General features: G+C 43.4%; 1 protein-coding gene across 1 annotated transcript in view; it reads left to right on the forward strand.

The window, feature by feature from the left end:
- SDCBP (syndecan binding protein) overlaps positions 1-14,882 on the forward strand; it is a 92,308-nt gene extending 77,426 nt beyond the window's left edge. Inside the window, exons 8-9 of the mRNA XM_069220226.1 lie at positions 3,734-3,825; positions 13,738-14,882. Coding sequence (XP_069076327.1) covers positions 3,734-3,825; positions 13,738-13,792 — 147 coding nt within the window. The 3' untranslated portion in view covers positions 13,793-14,882. The remainder of the gene's footprint in view (positions 1-3,733; positions 3,826-13,737) is intronic.
- Positions 14,883-17,500: the final 2,618 nt, after the last annotated feature.

Consider the following 17,500-nt stretch of genomic DNA (forward strand, 5'->3'; position numbering starts at 1 on the left):
TACCAACAAGAGCAACTCTACCTTGAAAATGAACCAAAAACTTTGAATTTACATAAAGAATACAAGTCTATACAAAATAATATTAAAACAATATATATATTTTTTAAAACCTAATTTATAATGCGAAACCACCTTCCCCACAGAATTTTTTTTAGTTTGTTAATCGTCCAATGAACACTCAAGGCTTCCTTTTCTGTAGTAGAGTAGTTGATTTCTGCTCCTCGTAATGTTCTAGAACAATAAACGATGGGTTCAAGCATTCCCTCCTTTGTTTCCTGCAACAGGACAGCACCAAGACCTTTCATGCTAGCATCAGTCATTACAACACTGTCCTTCTTGGATCAAAGGATTTCAAACACTCAGCATTTGATAACTCTCTCTTGAGATCTTCAAATTCTTCTTTACAAGCATCACTCCACACATATATTCACACCTCTTCTTAAGTAAGTTACGCATGTGTATAGTTTTAGATGCCAAGTTTGGTAAAAATTTGGCATGAAATTCTATCATCCCAAGAAAAGACAAAAGTTCTTCTTTCTTTTCTGGATCTCTCAGCTTCAGAATGTTTTCCACCAGATCCTTCTTTGGATGCACACCACACGATGATATTTTGTGGCCCAAATAGTCACCCTCAGAATTCTCTCCCACCAACACTCTCATCTGACATCATGTGTGACATCAGAACTCTTGCATAGAATTACCCTCACTGCTCAACCTACCACAGGCGTTCTCTGGCCCAGTGGTCCAGTGGGTGTAGGACTAGAAGATCCCTGAAGGTTCTGGAGTCCTTCTTGGAGGTTTCTTTGTGGACAGGGCCGCTGTTCCCTGGCGATCTTGGTCCTTAGGTAGGCAGGCAGTCCTCTGGGAGTTTGTAGAGGTCTCTGGTCCTGCAGGACGAGTCGTCTTTTTGTAGCAGGAGTCTTGAAGCTGCAGAGATGCTGGTAGGTCTGAGACCAATTCAGTTGTTGTCTGGAGTCTTCTCTCATGGTGCAGTTCTTCAGTCCTTTTTCTTCTTTAGGTCGCCAGAAATCATGAAGTGCAAGGTTCAGGGGTGCCCCTAAATTCCAATTGCTACTGTCCTTCATGGTGGTTACACCCTTCCTGTGCCCACTACCTTTGGGGAGGGGCACATTCCTAACCCTATTGGCTAATACCCTGCCAAGCAAGATAGAGGATTCTGCCTGGAGGGGCTCACCTCCGCTCTGGGCACCCTAGGGGATGGGCACTCCTCCTGGTGTTTACTAATTTTCCTGCTGCCAAAAATCAGGCCTGGTCAGGGTGCTAGGAGGACATCTCCACTAGCTGAAGTGCCCTGGGGCAGTGTAACAGAGCAGGCTTTGTTACTGACCCCAGAGAGCACAAAGGCTGTCACCCTGTGGGGTCAGAAACTTGTATTTTAGTGGCAGGCTGGCACAGACCGTTCAGCCCTACACTAGACTATTGTGTGAAATACAGGGGACATCTCTAAGATGCCCTCTGAGTACATTTTTCCATAAATCCAACACTGGCTTCAGTGTGGGTTTATTACGCTGAGAAGTTTAATACCAATCTTCCCAGTCTTCAGGAAAGCCATCATGGAGCTGTGGAGTTTGTAATGGCAGACCCCCAGCTGATGTACTCTATATAGCCACACTGCACTTACAATGACTAAGAATGGATTTAGACACTGTAGGGATGTATGGCTCATGCAGCTATGCCCTCACTTGTGGTATAGTGCTCCCTGCCTTAGTGCTGTAAGGCCTGCTAGAGGGGTGACTTACCTACGCAACAGGCTGTGTTTTGTGGGCATGGCACCCCGGGGGGATAGCTTTTCGACTTTACCTTTTTCTCTCCATCAGCACACACAAGCTGCAATGGAAGTGTGCATGTGTTGGTGAGGGGTCCCTTAGGGTGGCATAATACATGCTGCAGCCCTTAGGGACCTTCCCTGGACACAGGGGACTTAGCTGTGTGGGAATTGTGGAATTAATGGTACAGTTTAGGGAAAGAACGCTGGTGCTGGGGCCTGGTTAGCAGGATCTTAGCTCACACTCAGTCAAGTTAGCATCAGATATCAGAGAAAAAGTGGGGGTTAACCATGCCGAAAGGGACACTTTCCTACACTTATGTTTTACATTGACAGGGAAGTCCAATATCCAAAAACAGCATAGCTAGATGAATAGCAAAATGTATACAAACCTGCTTTGCTAAAGCAACGCAACAGTTACCTGTTGCTCCTAGAGCACTTTCTAATAGGAAGAAAAGGGCCACTATGGCTTTTCTTGGATACATACCTATAGCTGAAATTTGTAAGGCTGTTACGTGGTCTGCACCACATACATTTACAAAGCATTAATGTGTGGATGTACTAGCATGTCAACAAGCCAGTATAGGTCAAGCTGTTCTAGGACAACTTTTCCAATCAACTACAACTCCCACCGGCAAGCCACTGCTTTTATGGATAGACAGCTTTACAGAATACTTTCCCAACCCTGGTTTTTGGCATACGCTGTCACTGAAGATCTCCGGCTGAGTGTCCCCTTTTTTGGGGGGCCCGCCAGATATTGCAGTGCTGGTCTGGCGTGGTGCGGGCCCTATGATTAAGCATGACATCCAATGGATGTGTGAGGGCTTGCATTCTTAAATATTATGAGTACCGGAGTTGAACCTGTGTCCACACAACTTTTCCTAGGAACAGTGTACCTTTTTTTTATGTCTTTGTGATTTGGGAGATTGTACACTGGACCTTATTAAATATCCTGGTCCCCTTCATCTTGTTTATTTCATGTGTATCTACAGACACACATGCCATTGAACAGAAAATGTCACTTACCCTTAAGAATCTGTTCATGACATGTTGTGCTGTAGATCCACATGTCCCTTCCCTCCTACCCGGACGCCTGTGGCCACTCCAGTTAGTTTACATTTGTATATTTCTCTACATATGTAATTACAATTGTGTGGACATCTCTTTTTCTTTACTTCTTCTACACTCCTTTTCTCACCCACATGTGAGAAAACAGTCTACCAAAGAAGTCAATGCTCATGCACAGTACCACCGAGAAGGAAGAGTCACGCGATCCGGTGACTAGAAAATGCTTCTTCCAAGAAAAACACCTTGCAACACTCTAGACACAACACTAGATGGCAGAAGTGTGCAGAGCATGTGAATCTACAGCACCTACATGCCACGAACAGATGGTTACTGGGTAAGTAACAGTTTCAGCTCCTTCAGTCTACTACCTACCATGAAGCCATGACCTTTGTCGGGAGTATAATGGATGATATTCTCTGTCTTTTGGAAAGTTTTTCCCAGTTGTTTTCCATGGACTGTATTATTTTGTCTGCCATGATCTTACATTTGATATGCCTTTTGTTTGAATTACCTCATCTTTAGAATTGAAGTACTTTTAATGGCCAGAATGAACACATCTCAGCCACTTGGGCAGCCTGTTTGTTTTCATTTTAGTTTATTATGCTGCATGAAAAACTGGTTTATATTCTGAAAATTGAGATGGTGTCTGTAGATTACCTGATCTATGTCAGTATCTCTGTCTGATCTGCCACAAAGTTAAAGGCTAGTGCCATCTGTTTCATATAAATGGTGATGACAACTTTCACACATAGTAGGGTAAATGTATGGTATTCAAAAATACCCAATCATTTAGAAATCGAAGAATGGTACCTGTCAATGTGCACTTTTTCAAATAGAATGCAGTTTTTAGCCCCACCTATGTTTCTTTTGTTTTAACAGGACTCTCAAACAGCAGACATACTGGCAACAGCCGGGAATGTGGTGACCATTACAATAATGCCTTCCTTCATTTACGAGCATATGATAAAGAGGTATGTTTGAGGGTGTGAAGTGAATTCCATTTGGACACAGTTTGTAGGTCTGATAATTTTTTTGCTATCCATTGAGCTATACTTGACTGTATTAGAGCACAGGTTAAAAACTAATTGCATGTTTCAATGCATTCTAGAATAGTATATTGAAGATTAATCACTTTAGTGAAACGTGCAGATTGTGTTTTTGCATTCCAGTTATAAATGCAACTGGATAGGGCCGCTGTCCACAGGAGTTCTTCGTCCTTTTGAATGCAGGGCAGTCCTCTGGAGCTTGGCAGAGGTCGATGGTCCCGCTGGATGCGTCGCTGTTCTTTTGCTGGTTCTTTGAAGCAGGAGACAGGCCCATAGAGCTGGAGCCAAAGCAGTTGTCTTCCTTCTTCTCTTTCAGGGGTTTCAGCTGAGCAGTCATTCTTCTTGTCAGGTCACCAGGAATCTGGTGAGCTGGGTTCAGTGAGGCACTTAAATCCTAGAGTTTAGGGGTCAGAGGGGAGTAGCCAGTGGCTACTGTCCCTGAGGGTGGCTGCACCCTCCCATGTTCCCACTCCTTTTGGGAAGGAGGGCACAAACCTAATCCTATTGGTCTCTGTCTTCCAAACCAAGATGGAGGATTCTGCAGGGAGGAGATCACCTCAGCTTTGGACACCTTAGGGGTGGTTGTGATTGGGGTGGTCACTCCTCACTTGTTTTCCCTAATTTTCCTGCCGGATTTGCTGCCAAAAGTGTGGCTTTGTCCGGGGGCCGGGCAACTCCACTAGCTGGAGTGCTCTGGGGCACTTTAATCCGAGGCTTGAGCCTTTGAGGTTCACTCCCAGGTGTTACAGTTCCTATAGGGGGAGGTCTGAAGCACCTCCACCCAGGACAGGCTTTGTTTCTGACCACCGAGAGCACAAAAGCTCTTACCCCATGTGGTAAGAAACTTGTCTGAAAGTGGCAGGCTGGCACAGACTGGTCACTCCTATACTAGCATTTTGGCTAACACACAGGGGGCATCTCTAAGATGCCTTCTGTGTGCATGTTTAAATAAATCCTACACTGGCATCAGTGGGGGTTTAATGTGCTAAGAAGTTTGATATCAGACTTCTCAGTATTGAGTGAATCCATTATGGAGCTGTTGAGTTCGTAATGACAAACTCCCAGACCATATACTCAATATGGCTACACTGCACTTACAATGTCTAAGTATGGACTTAGACACTGTAGGGGCATACAGGGAGTGCAGAATTATTAGGCAAGTTGTATTTTTGAGGATTAATTTTATTATTGAACAACAACCATGTTCTCAATGAACCCAAAAAACTCATTAATATCAAAGCTGAATATTTTTGGAAGTAGTTTTTAGTTTGTTTTTAGTTTTAGCTATGTTAGGGGGATATCTGTGTGTGCAGGTGACTATTACTGTGCATAATTATTAGGCAACGTAACAAAAAACAAATATATACCCATTTCAATTATTTATTATTACCAGTGAAACCAATATAACATCTCAACATTCACAAATATACATGTCTGACATTCAAAAACAAAACAAAAACAAATCAGTGACCAATATAGCCACCTTTCTTTGCAAGGACACTCAAAAGCCTGCCATCCATGGATTCTGTCAGTGTTTTGATCTGTTCACCATCAACATTGCGTGCAGCAGCAACCACAGCCTCCCAGACACTGTTCAGAGAGGTGTACTGTTTTCCCTCCTTGTAAATCTCACATTTGATGATGGACCACAGGTTCTCAATGGGGTTCAGATCAGGTGAACAAGGAGGCTATGTCATTAGATTTCCTTCTTTTATACCCTTTCTTGCCAGCCACGCTGTGGAGTACTTGGACGCGTGTGATGGAGCATTGTCCTGCATGAAAATCATGTTTTTCTTGAAGGATGCAGACTTCTTCCTGTACCACTGCTTGAAGAAGGTGTCTACCAGGAACTGGCAGTAGGACTGGGAGTTGAGCTTGACTCCATCCTCAACCCGAAAAGGCCCCACAAGCTCATCTTTGATGATACCAGCCCAAACCAGTACTCCACCTCCACCTTGCTGGCGTCTGAGTCGGACTGGAGCTCTCTGCCCTTTACCAATCCAGCCACGGGCCCATCCATCTGGCCCATCAAGACTCACTCTCATTTCATCAGTCCATAAAACCTTAGAAAATCAGTCTTGAGATATTTCTTGGCCCAGTCTTGACGTTTCAGCTTGTGTGTCTTGTTCAGTGGTGGTCGTCTTTCAGCCTTTCTTACCTTGGCCATGTCTCTGAGTATTGCACACCTTGTGCTTTTGGGCACTCCAGTGATGTTGCAGCTCTGAAATATGGCCAAACTGGTGGCAAGTGGCATCGTGGCAGCTGCACGCTTGACTTTTCTCAGTTCATGGGCAGTTATTTTGCGCCTTGGTTTTTCCACACGCTTCTTGCGACCCTGTTGACTATTTTGAATGAAACGCTTGATTGTTCGATGATCACGCTTCAGAAGCTTTGCAATTTTAAGAGTGCTGCATCCCTCTGCAAGATATCTCACTATTTTTGACTTTTCTGAGCCTGTCATGTCCTTCTTTTGACCCATTTTGCCAAAGGAAAGGAAGTTGCGTAATAATTATGCACACCTGATATAGGGTGGTGATGTCATTAGACCACACCCCTTCTCATTACAGAGATGCACATCACCTAATATGCTTAATTGGTAGTAGGCTTTCGAGCCTATACAGCTTGGAGTAAGACAACATGCATAAAGAGGATGATGTGGTCAAAATACTCATTTGCCTAATAATTCTGCACTCCCTGTATTGCTCATGCAGCTATGCCCTCACCTGCCCTATAGTGTACGCTGCCTTAGGGCTGTAAGGCCTGCTAGAGAGGTATGCCACAGGCATTGGTTTGGGGGCATGAAACCCTGAGACGGGTGCCATGTCGACTTTGCCTTTTTCTCTCTACCAGTACACGCAAGCTGCAAGGGAAGAGTACATGTGCTTGGTGAGGGGTCCCCTAGGGTGGCATAATCTATGCTGCAGCCCTTGGAGACCTTCCCTGGCCACAGGGCCCTTGGTACCATTGGTACCTTTTACATGGGACATAACTGTGTGCCAGGGTTGTGCCAGTTGTGGAAAAAAAGATACAGATTTTTGGAAAGAACACTGGTGCTGGGGCCTGGTCAGCATGATCCCAGCACACTTGCAATCAAAATTGCCATCAACACTAGGCAAAAAGAAGGGTGGGTAACCATGGCAACAGTGGCACTTTCCTATAAAGGCGCTAACCTACACAACTGCCCCCCAGGGTCTTCACCAAATGCCTTGCAGCGCTGCTAGTCAACAGTGTTTCCAACACACTCAAGCCACCATACATTTGCTTAATCAACTAGGCATATCATCCGTGCAGTCAAATCCCATGTGCAGCCTCTCCAAATACAACCCTACCAAGGAGCAATCCTCGATGCACAACGAGATATAGCTTACGCCTTTGCTGCCAGGATTCAGTCCTTCCAAAGGCTTATCACCTTTTTCAACCTCTTCAGCAGATAGCAGTGAGGACGTCTCATTGGTGTGATCGCTTCATGCATAGTCATAGTACCTCATACTGCACTCAACATGAGTGCTTAGCGCTCCAATAGTCTTGGGTAGAGGGTCAGATGGAGGATTTAGTGTTGGTCAGCCCTCTGGTTTAACACTCTCTGCAGCGATGGAACACCAACAATCTCTTAAAGGGATGGCTTTTCATGGACCCAGTTCAGCAGAGAACCATAACTGGTGTCTCCCTTGAGTGCTGGGGAGCGTGTTCACAAGATCTTACTGTGCAGGGACACTGGGTGCTCAGCCTGAAACATCTCCATATCACTTACTTGGAGTTTCTAGTTTTTCATCTAGTGCTAAAAACCTTCCTTCCTCAACTGATCAACAAGGTGTTCCTCGTCAAAACAGACAACATGACTGCTATTTACTACCTCTGAAAGCAGGGGGGCATTACATTTCCCCCCTCCCCACCCCAGCTCTCTCACGTAGCCCAAACCATTTGGAGATGGGCTCTCAGATACACAGTTCACTTGTTCCAGAGTACTTTCTAGGAGCGGGCAACAAGTTTGGAGATCTCCTCAGGAGAAGGTGTCAGCAAGTCAACAAATGGGAGCTCCACCCACTAGTCCTCCTCCCATGCTTCCGATGTTTTGGGTCACCAAGAAATCTACTTTTGTCCGTAGTAGAAAACGCAAAACGTCCAAATTCCGCCTCCAGATACTCACACACACAGTCAAAGGGCAACACACTATGGATGAGTAGTTGGTCAGGGATGTTTGCTTATGCTTTTCCACCTCTCCTATTACTGCAGTTTGTGGTTCACAAACTTTGGCAGACAACTCTAACCCTCACCCTTTTAACTCCCACATGGGCATGGTAACCATGGTTCACCAACCTGCTAGCATTCTCAGCAGTTCTCCTACTAGGCAGGACCTTCTAACACAGAATCATGGAAAAATCAGACACGCTGACCCCAGATCCCTCAACCTTGGGATCTGGCTCCTGAAGCATTAGAGTTTGGTTATTTGAACGTACCACAACCCTGTATGGATATCTTAGAGTCATGTAGACAAACTACATGCAGTTTGTTATGCAGCAAAGTGGAATAGATTTGCCTACTACTGTCATTCCAAACAACTACACCCTTTAACCCCCAATGTTAAGGACATTGGGCTTGATTACAACTTTGGCGGAGGGGGTTAATCCATCCCAAATGTGACAGATATCCCACCCACCGTATTACGAGTCCATTATATCCTATGAAACTCGTAATACGGTGGGCGGGATATCCGTCACATTTGGGACGGATTAACACCCTCCGCCAAAGTTGTAATCAGGCCCTAAGTCTGTTATATATTCCATTTGCATACACTGGTCTAGCTTTTACATCCATAAGGCTACACCTAGCAGCGGTAGCTGCTTACCTACATAAGACAGCGCACTTCTCTATTCAGGATTCCTGTCATTAAAGCTTTCCTAAAAAGGCTTACAAGAGTTATTCCTCATAGAGTGCTTCCTGCCCCTACTTGTAATCTAAATATTGTACTAACAAGATTAATGGGACCTCCATTTGAGCCCCGCCACTCCTGCCTCCTCCAGTTTTAATCCTGGAAATTATAATTTTGAGTTGATACCACTTCACTCAGACATATCCGTGAGCTTCAGACATTAACCCTTCTTCCAACTACACAGAGATATGGTGGTACTACATACCAATCTCAGATTTCTTCCAAAGGTGGTGTCTCAATTCCACCTAAATCGGTCTATTGAACTGCCAGTATTTTTCCCCAACCTGAGTCAGTTATGGGAAGAGCTCTATATACCTTAGATTTCAAACTAGCCCTTGTGTAATATATTGATTGATCAAACTCTGTTGCCTTTCAAAATCACACAGAGGAAAGGCCATTTCTAAATCGGGCATTACATGTTCGATTAACAAATGTATTCAAGCATGTTATGCTAAAGCTAAAAGAAATTTACCTATCCCACCTGGAGCTCACTCCACTCGTAAACAAGGATCTTCAGTGGCCTTTTAAGGAAACATACCTATAGCTGACGTGTGAGGCAGCTACATGGCCTATACCACATACATTTACCAAACGTTACTGTGTAGATGTGCTGGCCAGACAAAAAGCTAATGTTGGCCAAGCGGTTCTACATACACTATTTCAAACAACTGTAACTCCCACAGGTTAATCACTGCTTTGCATGTATACCTACAGCCACACGTGCCTCGAAGGGAAAATGTTACTTACCCAGTAGGCATCTGTTTGTGGCACATGTAGTGCTGTAGATTCACATGCGCCCACCCTCCTCACTGGGCACCTGTGCGTTACAGTTAATTTTATAGGTTACCACACATTCGTTTAGCATGGACATCTTACTATACTACGCTGCGCTAAGTAACATTTTTCTTATGTCTGCCTGTATCTGCATTACTGGCTGGTCAAGAGTTGCAGCAGACAATGTTGCCTAGCTCAAACACTCCAACATCAGTATCTTTGCGCCACAATGCAAATATTCACCATCAATACCAAAATGTCCCCACATTCAGCTCCAGCAGATCTAGCACTTTTTGGTGTTGATCTTTAGCAATGTCACAGGAAAACCCTACCCCAGCTAGCAGCCAGGAGAGGTTGTTGACATTCCAAAACCTTATGCCTATTTTTGAGATAGGGCTTCTTCTCACTGTACAGACTGTGATGAGATTTTTTAGGATAACGACTCAAGCATCGCAGTAGTATCACACACCAAACTGCACATGGGTCCTTTGCAAGAGTGCCTAATGAGACAATGGTCATAAGTGGAGGGTCATTAGGAGGATCTAGTGATCTAGTGTTGCTAACAGCCAAAATGCAACACTCTCCCTTATGGTGGAACAGCAGGAACTTGGTCCTGGTGTAGTCTTTTCTTAATCCAGTTCCTCAAGTAAACATTACCATGAATGCTTCGCTTTTTGGTTGGAGGGGCACATCTCCATGACATGACTGCACTGCACATGGGACCTGGATACCACAACAACAGGATTTCCATATCAATCACTTGGAACTCTTGGCATCCCTCTGGCGCTTGGAGCTTTATGTAAGCTATTTTAAGGCAAAATAATTCCCATACAGGCAGACAGCATGACAACAATGTACTATATCCAGAAATGAGGAACACACCTCCCCTATGTGTGGGTGCAGAATATATGTCACTGGACCATTTCCAATTCGATTCTGCTTCTAACCGAATATCTTCCAAGAGAGGACAGCAACTTTGTGGGCCTACTACTAGGATACATCACAAATTCATGGGTGGGTAATGAATCCCCAGGTTTTTGGACTGTGCTTTCCGACGCGGATACTCCCACCATAGGTCTGCTCGTGCCAGCAAAAAACTCAAAATGTCAAAACTTCGACCCCCCGGTACCTAAACCCCCACCCACAGTCCATGGGCTCTGCTGTCTGCTGGTCATGGGTATTTGTCTATCCTTTTTCTATACTTCCCCTAATTCACCGTTTGGCCACGATAATGCGGCAAGTGTCCGTGACCCTCATTCTGGTGGCAACAACATGGATGTAATAATGGCACTCCATGTTTCTAGAGTGGTCAGTTCATGCACACGAAAACATTCCTTTGGGCCATATTTTCTATCCCACACACTGGTCAGCTCAGGCATTCAGACATCAAGCAACTTATTCTAGTGATCTGGCACCTGAGGTCTTAAAGAGTTTGGTTACCTCAAACATCCAGATAAACGTTTGTAAGTCCTGCCATCTAGTCTTGGCTGTGGACATTTGAGAGATGTTTTTGTTCAAAGTTGTTTTCCAGTCACAAGACCTGTTGTGGCTCGACATAGTCTACAATGCACCAGGACAAAGATTCCACCTTCCCTCACATGCACACCTGCTATGCTGCCAAATGTAAACCGTTTGTCCACTACTGCATTAGCCTGCACATGGAAACTCTTAAAAATCTGTGCAAGACATTATCTGCATCTGGGTGCAGTTGTAGCCTACCTGCAAAATATGGAATATTTAGCGCCCTGTCATTAGTATCTTCTTGCAAGGACACAAAAGATCCCTCTCTCTAAGGACACCTTAAGCACCTGTTTGCCACAAAAAGTACTACATTTAAGTTCCTATCACCTCCCTTAAACAAATTAATGAGTTGCAGACCTTAACTATACAAAAACATTTTATTCTAGTTCATGAATATACGGTAGGCCTGAGAACTAACCTAAAATGCCTACCAAAGGTGGCTAGCCCAAATTTATATCAACCAAACTGTTAAGTTGCCCATCATCTTCCTGCAGCCAGAGACTGTAGAGAAATTAGTGTTATATATGTTAAAAGGGGAACTCGTGCTACCTTGACTGAACCAAACGTATTCTCACAACAGTGCAACTGTTAGTTGCCTTTGCTAAGCCATGCTTATGTTATCCTATTTCCAAGGAATGCATTGCCAGATGGATTTTTACATGCATATGGACTTGAAATGTGAATGCCAAGCGCACAGTGCATTCCACATATAAGAAAGCAGCCACTCTAACTTTCTTGGGAAATATTCCTTTTACAAGACTTCTGTAAAGCTGTTACATGGTCTATACCACATAGTTCACCAAACGCTAAATTGTGGACATCCACGCCCATCAGGCTTTAGTTGGCTAGAAGGTATTGTGAAATTTATTTCAAACATTTGCTCTCTAACCACCATGCAAGAGAGGAACTACTTTGCAGTCTGGACAGAGCATGTGCATCTATAGACACACATGCTACAAAAGCGAATGTTACTTAACATCTGTTGGTAGCTCGTAGTACTTTCGAGTCACGTGACTTTTCTCCTCCCCAGAAGCAAATAGTGATCAGATGCTCTCAACCCTTTCTTCTCACAATGTACAGTACTTACCAATCTCTTTAATGCTACTTATTTGCTGACTGGAAAATAATCCTATGTGGAGTCTTTGAGGTGCATTGTCGACTAAGTGATGACCAAACTGGTCTTGTGGCTCGGATGCAGCTTTGAATACAAACAATTTGCACATGTCCACACCCAGTACTAGATGGCAAGAGTATGAGGATCATGTGAATTGACAGCGCTAGGAGCTACAAACTGGGTAACATGTTATTTATTTATCCACCACACTTCACATGGCACCCTTCTCTCAGTGCCAGTGGGCATAACAATGTAAACAAATAAATTCCTCATCCTTTTGGTGGAAAGGAAAGAAGATTGCTCTGTATTTGGTTACGCCCTGGCTGTGTTTTTGAAGGAAGTTTCCATCCACCCAAAATATAGAAGACAACTAGTGGCACATCCCAACAGACCATCAGATTCTCCTTCATTCCTCTTGCCTGAAAAGGATTTAGGTCTCTTCCAGGGTTTTCCCACTTGCCTGAAACATAGACGGCACCATTTAATGTCACATCCCAATTGTCCAGCTTTTCCACTATAGAGGAGTGTCTTCTGCTTATTCTGGCAGGCTACCCAGGACCAGCCCCTTCCTAACACTAACCACTATATCCGAATAGGTCATGTGGGAAGTATCCTTCCTTTTTGTGTAGTGTACTCTGTTAACTGGGAGTTGGCCAGGTCGTTTGGAAGCCTCTCCTCCGCCCATTTTTGTCACCTTGTCGGAACATCGCAGACATCCGAGAAAAAGGGAAAGCTAAAATGACTTGTTTGGTATGATTTACATAGAAAAGGTGGTGTTTAGCTAACTCAAATTTCTAAGGTTTTAACCAATATTTGTTTGTACCGTTTAAATGTTGGCATTCGCCATCCAAATTTTGTTTGAAATGATCATGTGAACTTGAAATCATTTTGACTATTCATTTCCACTGCTGTATGAAATCTCTGCCCAATGGATTTTTTATACTTGATGAGAGCTGATAGTTTGTTACAAATTAAGTTTTGGATAAGGTAAATTGGTCATGTTGGTCAACTAAGCCTGTGTGGTGCTGGGGTTATTCATTTCAAGTTTTTTTTAGTAGAGCTCTTTGGAGCTGTGACTTGACCTCTTCGCTTTATGTGAACACTGAAGCAGCTCTGTTTATAGAATTAATGGGCAGGTTGTCTGGGTGGCATTACACTCTTTCCCCACCCCTTATATCCTGTATCTCTTGTTGACTTGGAACCTGATCTTCACTCTTCTCAAGCATTACTTGGTGAGATTGAGCACTAACCAAGTAACAAGATGTACGCATTGTCTGAATTACCTCCACCTTTTGTGTGCTTTAAGATCTCTTGAGCCAGCATTCCATGCAAGATGGAGTTTACTTGATTTTGGATCTTTGATTATTATTATTAGTAGTTGTGCATAAATACCAATTTAGTTGATTGTACATTTATTGTGCATTTAGACCGCAATATTTAAAATATTGTTTTTTCAAGCTTATGTCTAGAGTACTAATTATAGTCTCTTATTTCATAGAATGGCTTCCAGCATTATGAAGAATCTGATGGATCATAGTGTTGCAGAAGTTTAATCCTGTGGACTTTTTCCATGTCTCTTGATATTTGGCTCATGGATACAACTAGTTTGTTGTAACATAAAGAGTTGCATGATGGTATTTGCAATGTATAGATGGTGGAATTATTACAGTTTAATTCAATTAACCTACCAGTGTTACTCAGTCTTAGCCACGCAGCACTGTTTTGCAGTGACCAGTCTACAGCATGCATTTTTGTACTGATTCACCGCAAATCATTGTGATAAGTTGCGCATACATTTTGCATTTATGTACCTGATGGGTACAAAAAATGATTGTTGTTATATGATACTGTAAAAATGTAAACATTCCTATGATTGTCAACTCTTACAACACACAAAAAGAAGTAATTTCAAGCCATAAAAACTGGAACTTGGAAGATGCTGATCTGGCTGTAATGGGCTGTATGTAGCCAGAGCGGACTTGTGAGATTCACTCAGATAACGAATGGTTGAAGATCTTGGCACATTGTCATTTTTAAAATGTAATTGTTCTTCTAATACTTCATATGTGGCACATGAGATTGTTTTGGACATTTTCAAAGAGGTCTTGTCTTGACTTGGTTATAAAAGTATATTGTTGTGACTTATCCACTGTATATTATTGAAAAAAAATGTGCGTCTGGTGAAACAAGACACCCACAAACATTTTCAATTTCCTGGCCTAGTCTCATTCTCTGAGAAGCCAATCATTCCATACTCTGAAATAATGGTGGTGTTATTCCAGTGTGTAGTTGTGTGAATGTTCTTTCCACACCCACTGGGACTGACATTTTAAACTTTATTTAGAATGAAAAGCACCTTAATTATATACATCCCAAATAGCATTCAACAGCTCTTGGATCACTAGCTGAAAACTTGAACAGCAGAATTATTGTGAAGTCAGTATTATCTTGGTTTTCATATTTCAATCATGTTTTATCATTTAAGTAGAATTTTGTTGTTGTCTTATTATAATGCCATTTTGTTATCATATTTTGCGTAACAAACCTCTATCATTTGATAGCTTGAGCCAATCAAGTGTTAAACTGTAGCCTAATATAGTGTAATCTGTATGTGAATGTTTCTATAAAAATACTCAATATTCAGCTTAAGCTTCATTTTTACTTTATTAGCAGAGTTTAAAAATTATTACATTTGGTATTAAATTCTGAATTCAGATACACATCATTATGCAAGTTTTCGGAAATAACATAACAAGCTATTTAAAACCTAACCAGCTATTAGTGCTTAGTTAATTAAAGTAGATCTTGCAATTTCATAGGCCATTTCCTTTGTTCTTTAGGGGGGTCTCACCAGCTGGTGAAAAGTTTACTTTAACAGGAAACATACAGATAATATCTAGTACTTCATACCACACTTCTGCCATTAAGAGAAGGATGAGTGACTGTTATTGCTAAAGTATAGTCATAGTCTTTTCCCCACATTGTATGCGTGTACTTTGTAGTGTGGATCTAAATCAAATAGCCAGATGTACACTGGAGGGAAGCTTTAAAAATTGGTGGTATGTTGTGGAAGGAGTGTGATTGTAGATAGGTGGTCAGTTGTGTGATATTAAGGTGTTGATGAGATGTGTGATGAAGTGTCTTCCTTTGCTTATAAAAGGGCAGGGTGAAGAGATTTCTTTTTCTCATCTGGCTCATCTGCCAGTGTGCAAAATAATTTTGCCTCCTAAAACTATAGGGTTTGGACCAAACAGATGCCTGTCGCAGATCCCCCACGAGGTTTTGCCTCTGTTTGGATAAGACACATGACTCTAAGGCCTGCGAGGGCTATAGCCGATTGAACCGAAGGCCATCCGAGATTGCAGAGCGAAGCTCTACGTAGCAAAACACTTCAAGACTCCTCGCAGGCCCACTCATGGTCAATTTTGTGTTGACATTTCCGCCACATGTTCATCGCGATCAAAGCCTTTGGGTAAGTCCAAGAAAAAACTTAATTCCAAGCAGGACTCTGCCCCATTCTGCCACTCTTGATGACCTGAGAAGGTCTTAGGGTGTTACCATACTACATTGCCTTGGTCCCATTCCATGAAGGAGCTGACCCCTTACCTTCTGGGCCTATTGATGACAATGCACCAGATCAAAGCCTTTTTCAGGGAGGCTATGCTGCACATCTTTGGCATAGTTCTGGTGTGCTTTGGGCCCCAAGGATCCACAGGGGCTTCTAGTCAGGTTAATGCTGGCAAATTAATTATCTGTGCTGTCTGTGCCCCACAAACCCACTTAGGGCTCTGCTGCACCAACTTTTTAGCTCAGACTCTGACCAGAGTCAGCCATATGGAGGCGATAATCGGGAAGATGGGGATTTGTATCACCTCCTATTTGCTGATGAAAACAGATGGCATGTGTGGCTGTAAATACAGATGCCCTGCATAGTTAAGCCATCTAGTGTTGGGTCCGGATGTGGGCAAGTTGTTTTTCTTTGAAGAAGCAGCTAGAGTCACGAGGTAAAGTGTCCTCTCCTCTTGGTGATATTGCGCATGGGTATCGACTCCATTGTTAGATTGTTTTCTTTCCGCCTTCTGGTTCGGACATGTTCTTAAGTGCTCCGGTTTGAGACAATTTCAGGCTCCCTTCAGATCATTATACATCTCCACACTTGTTGGTATTGTTTTCATGCACATTCCATTCACATACATCGAGAATAGGAAGAAAATCCCTCTTCATCAATTCAAGTTTCACTCCCGGCCTTTAGGCCTTGACCGGTCAGGCTTCTCTTTATTTTCACAGTATGGGTACAGGTAAAGAATGTGCTGCTGATGGAACAGACACCATTCCGATTTTGTCATAGCTGCCACGCGAAGTACCTGCGCGCAGACCTCCATTCAGTTAGCAACCTCTATTTATCTCCTGAACACGACTAGGAGAGCTGTGACGCCTGTTGATTGTTTTGATCAAAGAAAACATTGCAGGCTCGTCTGGCGCATAGAGAAGAATTGCAGTGCAAGGAGTTGGAAGAGACACCGGAGATCTTCAGTCTCCAAGACATCGAACTTCAGGAGGAGCTTCATGTGACTTCCGTGGCAGAGGAAGAGGCCTTTTCTATTGCAGACTCCGAATCGGGCTCCAAGATCACCGTGCACAATCAGGAAATTCCATTAGCACAGCACACAGTTGTGAGAAAAGGTCTCTTTTTTACATTGTTAGCCCCCGCTTTTTGACTGGTGTATCATGTAGCCTAGAAGTTGTTAGTGCCCAGGGCCCCTGCTAACCAGGTTCCCTAGGCCAGAACTCTTTTCCTAAACTGTTCTGATGCCTTGGCACAATTGGAGACACCTTTAGCTACCCCCATTAAGTCCCTAGTAAATGGTACTTGGGTACCCAGGGCAGGAGATACTAAATGTAGGCCCCTGAGGGCATCAGTACTGATTGTGCCACCCTCCAGGTCCATGCATTCAGTTGCACCCAGCACTGCCACTGCAGGCTGAGTGTCCAGATGCAAACCTAAAATGCAAACTCGACATGGTGCACTGCCTGTATGCCCTGTCCACTATCAACTGCATGCATCACGGGTAAGACACTCCTCTGGCAGGCCTAAGGCAGGGTGCACTATACTGTATCTGAGGGCATAGGTGCATGAGCAATATGCCCCCACTGTGTCCTTGCCAAACCTCGGACATAGTGAGTGAACAGAATAGCCATTTTTATACAGGTGCTGGACACTGGTCAATACGAGTTTCACAGCTACATGATGGCCGCTCTAA

This window comes from Pleurodeles waltl, chromosome 2_2 (assembly GCF_031143425.1).
Source record: "Pleurodeles waltl isolate 20211129_DDA chromosome 2_2, aPleWal1.hap1.20221129, whole genome shotgun sequence".
Lineage (NCBI taxonomy): Eukaryota > Metazoa > Chordata > Amphibia > Caudata > Salamandridae > Pleurodeles > Pleurodeles waltl.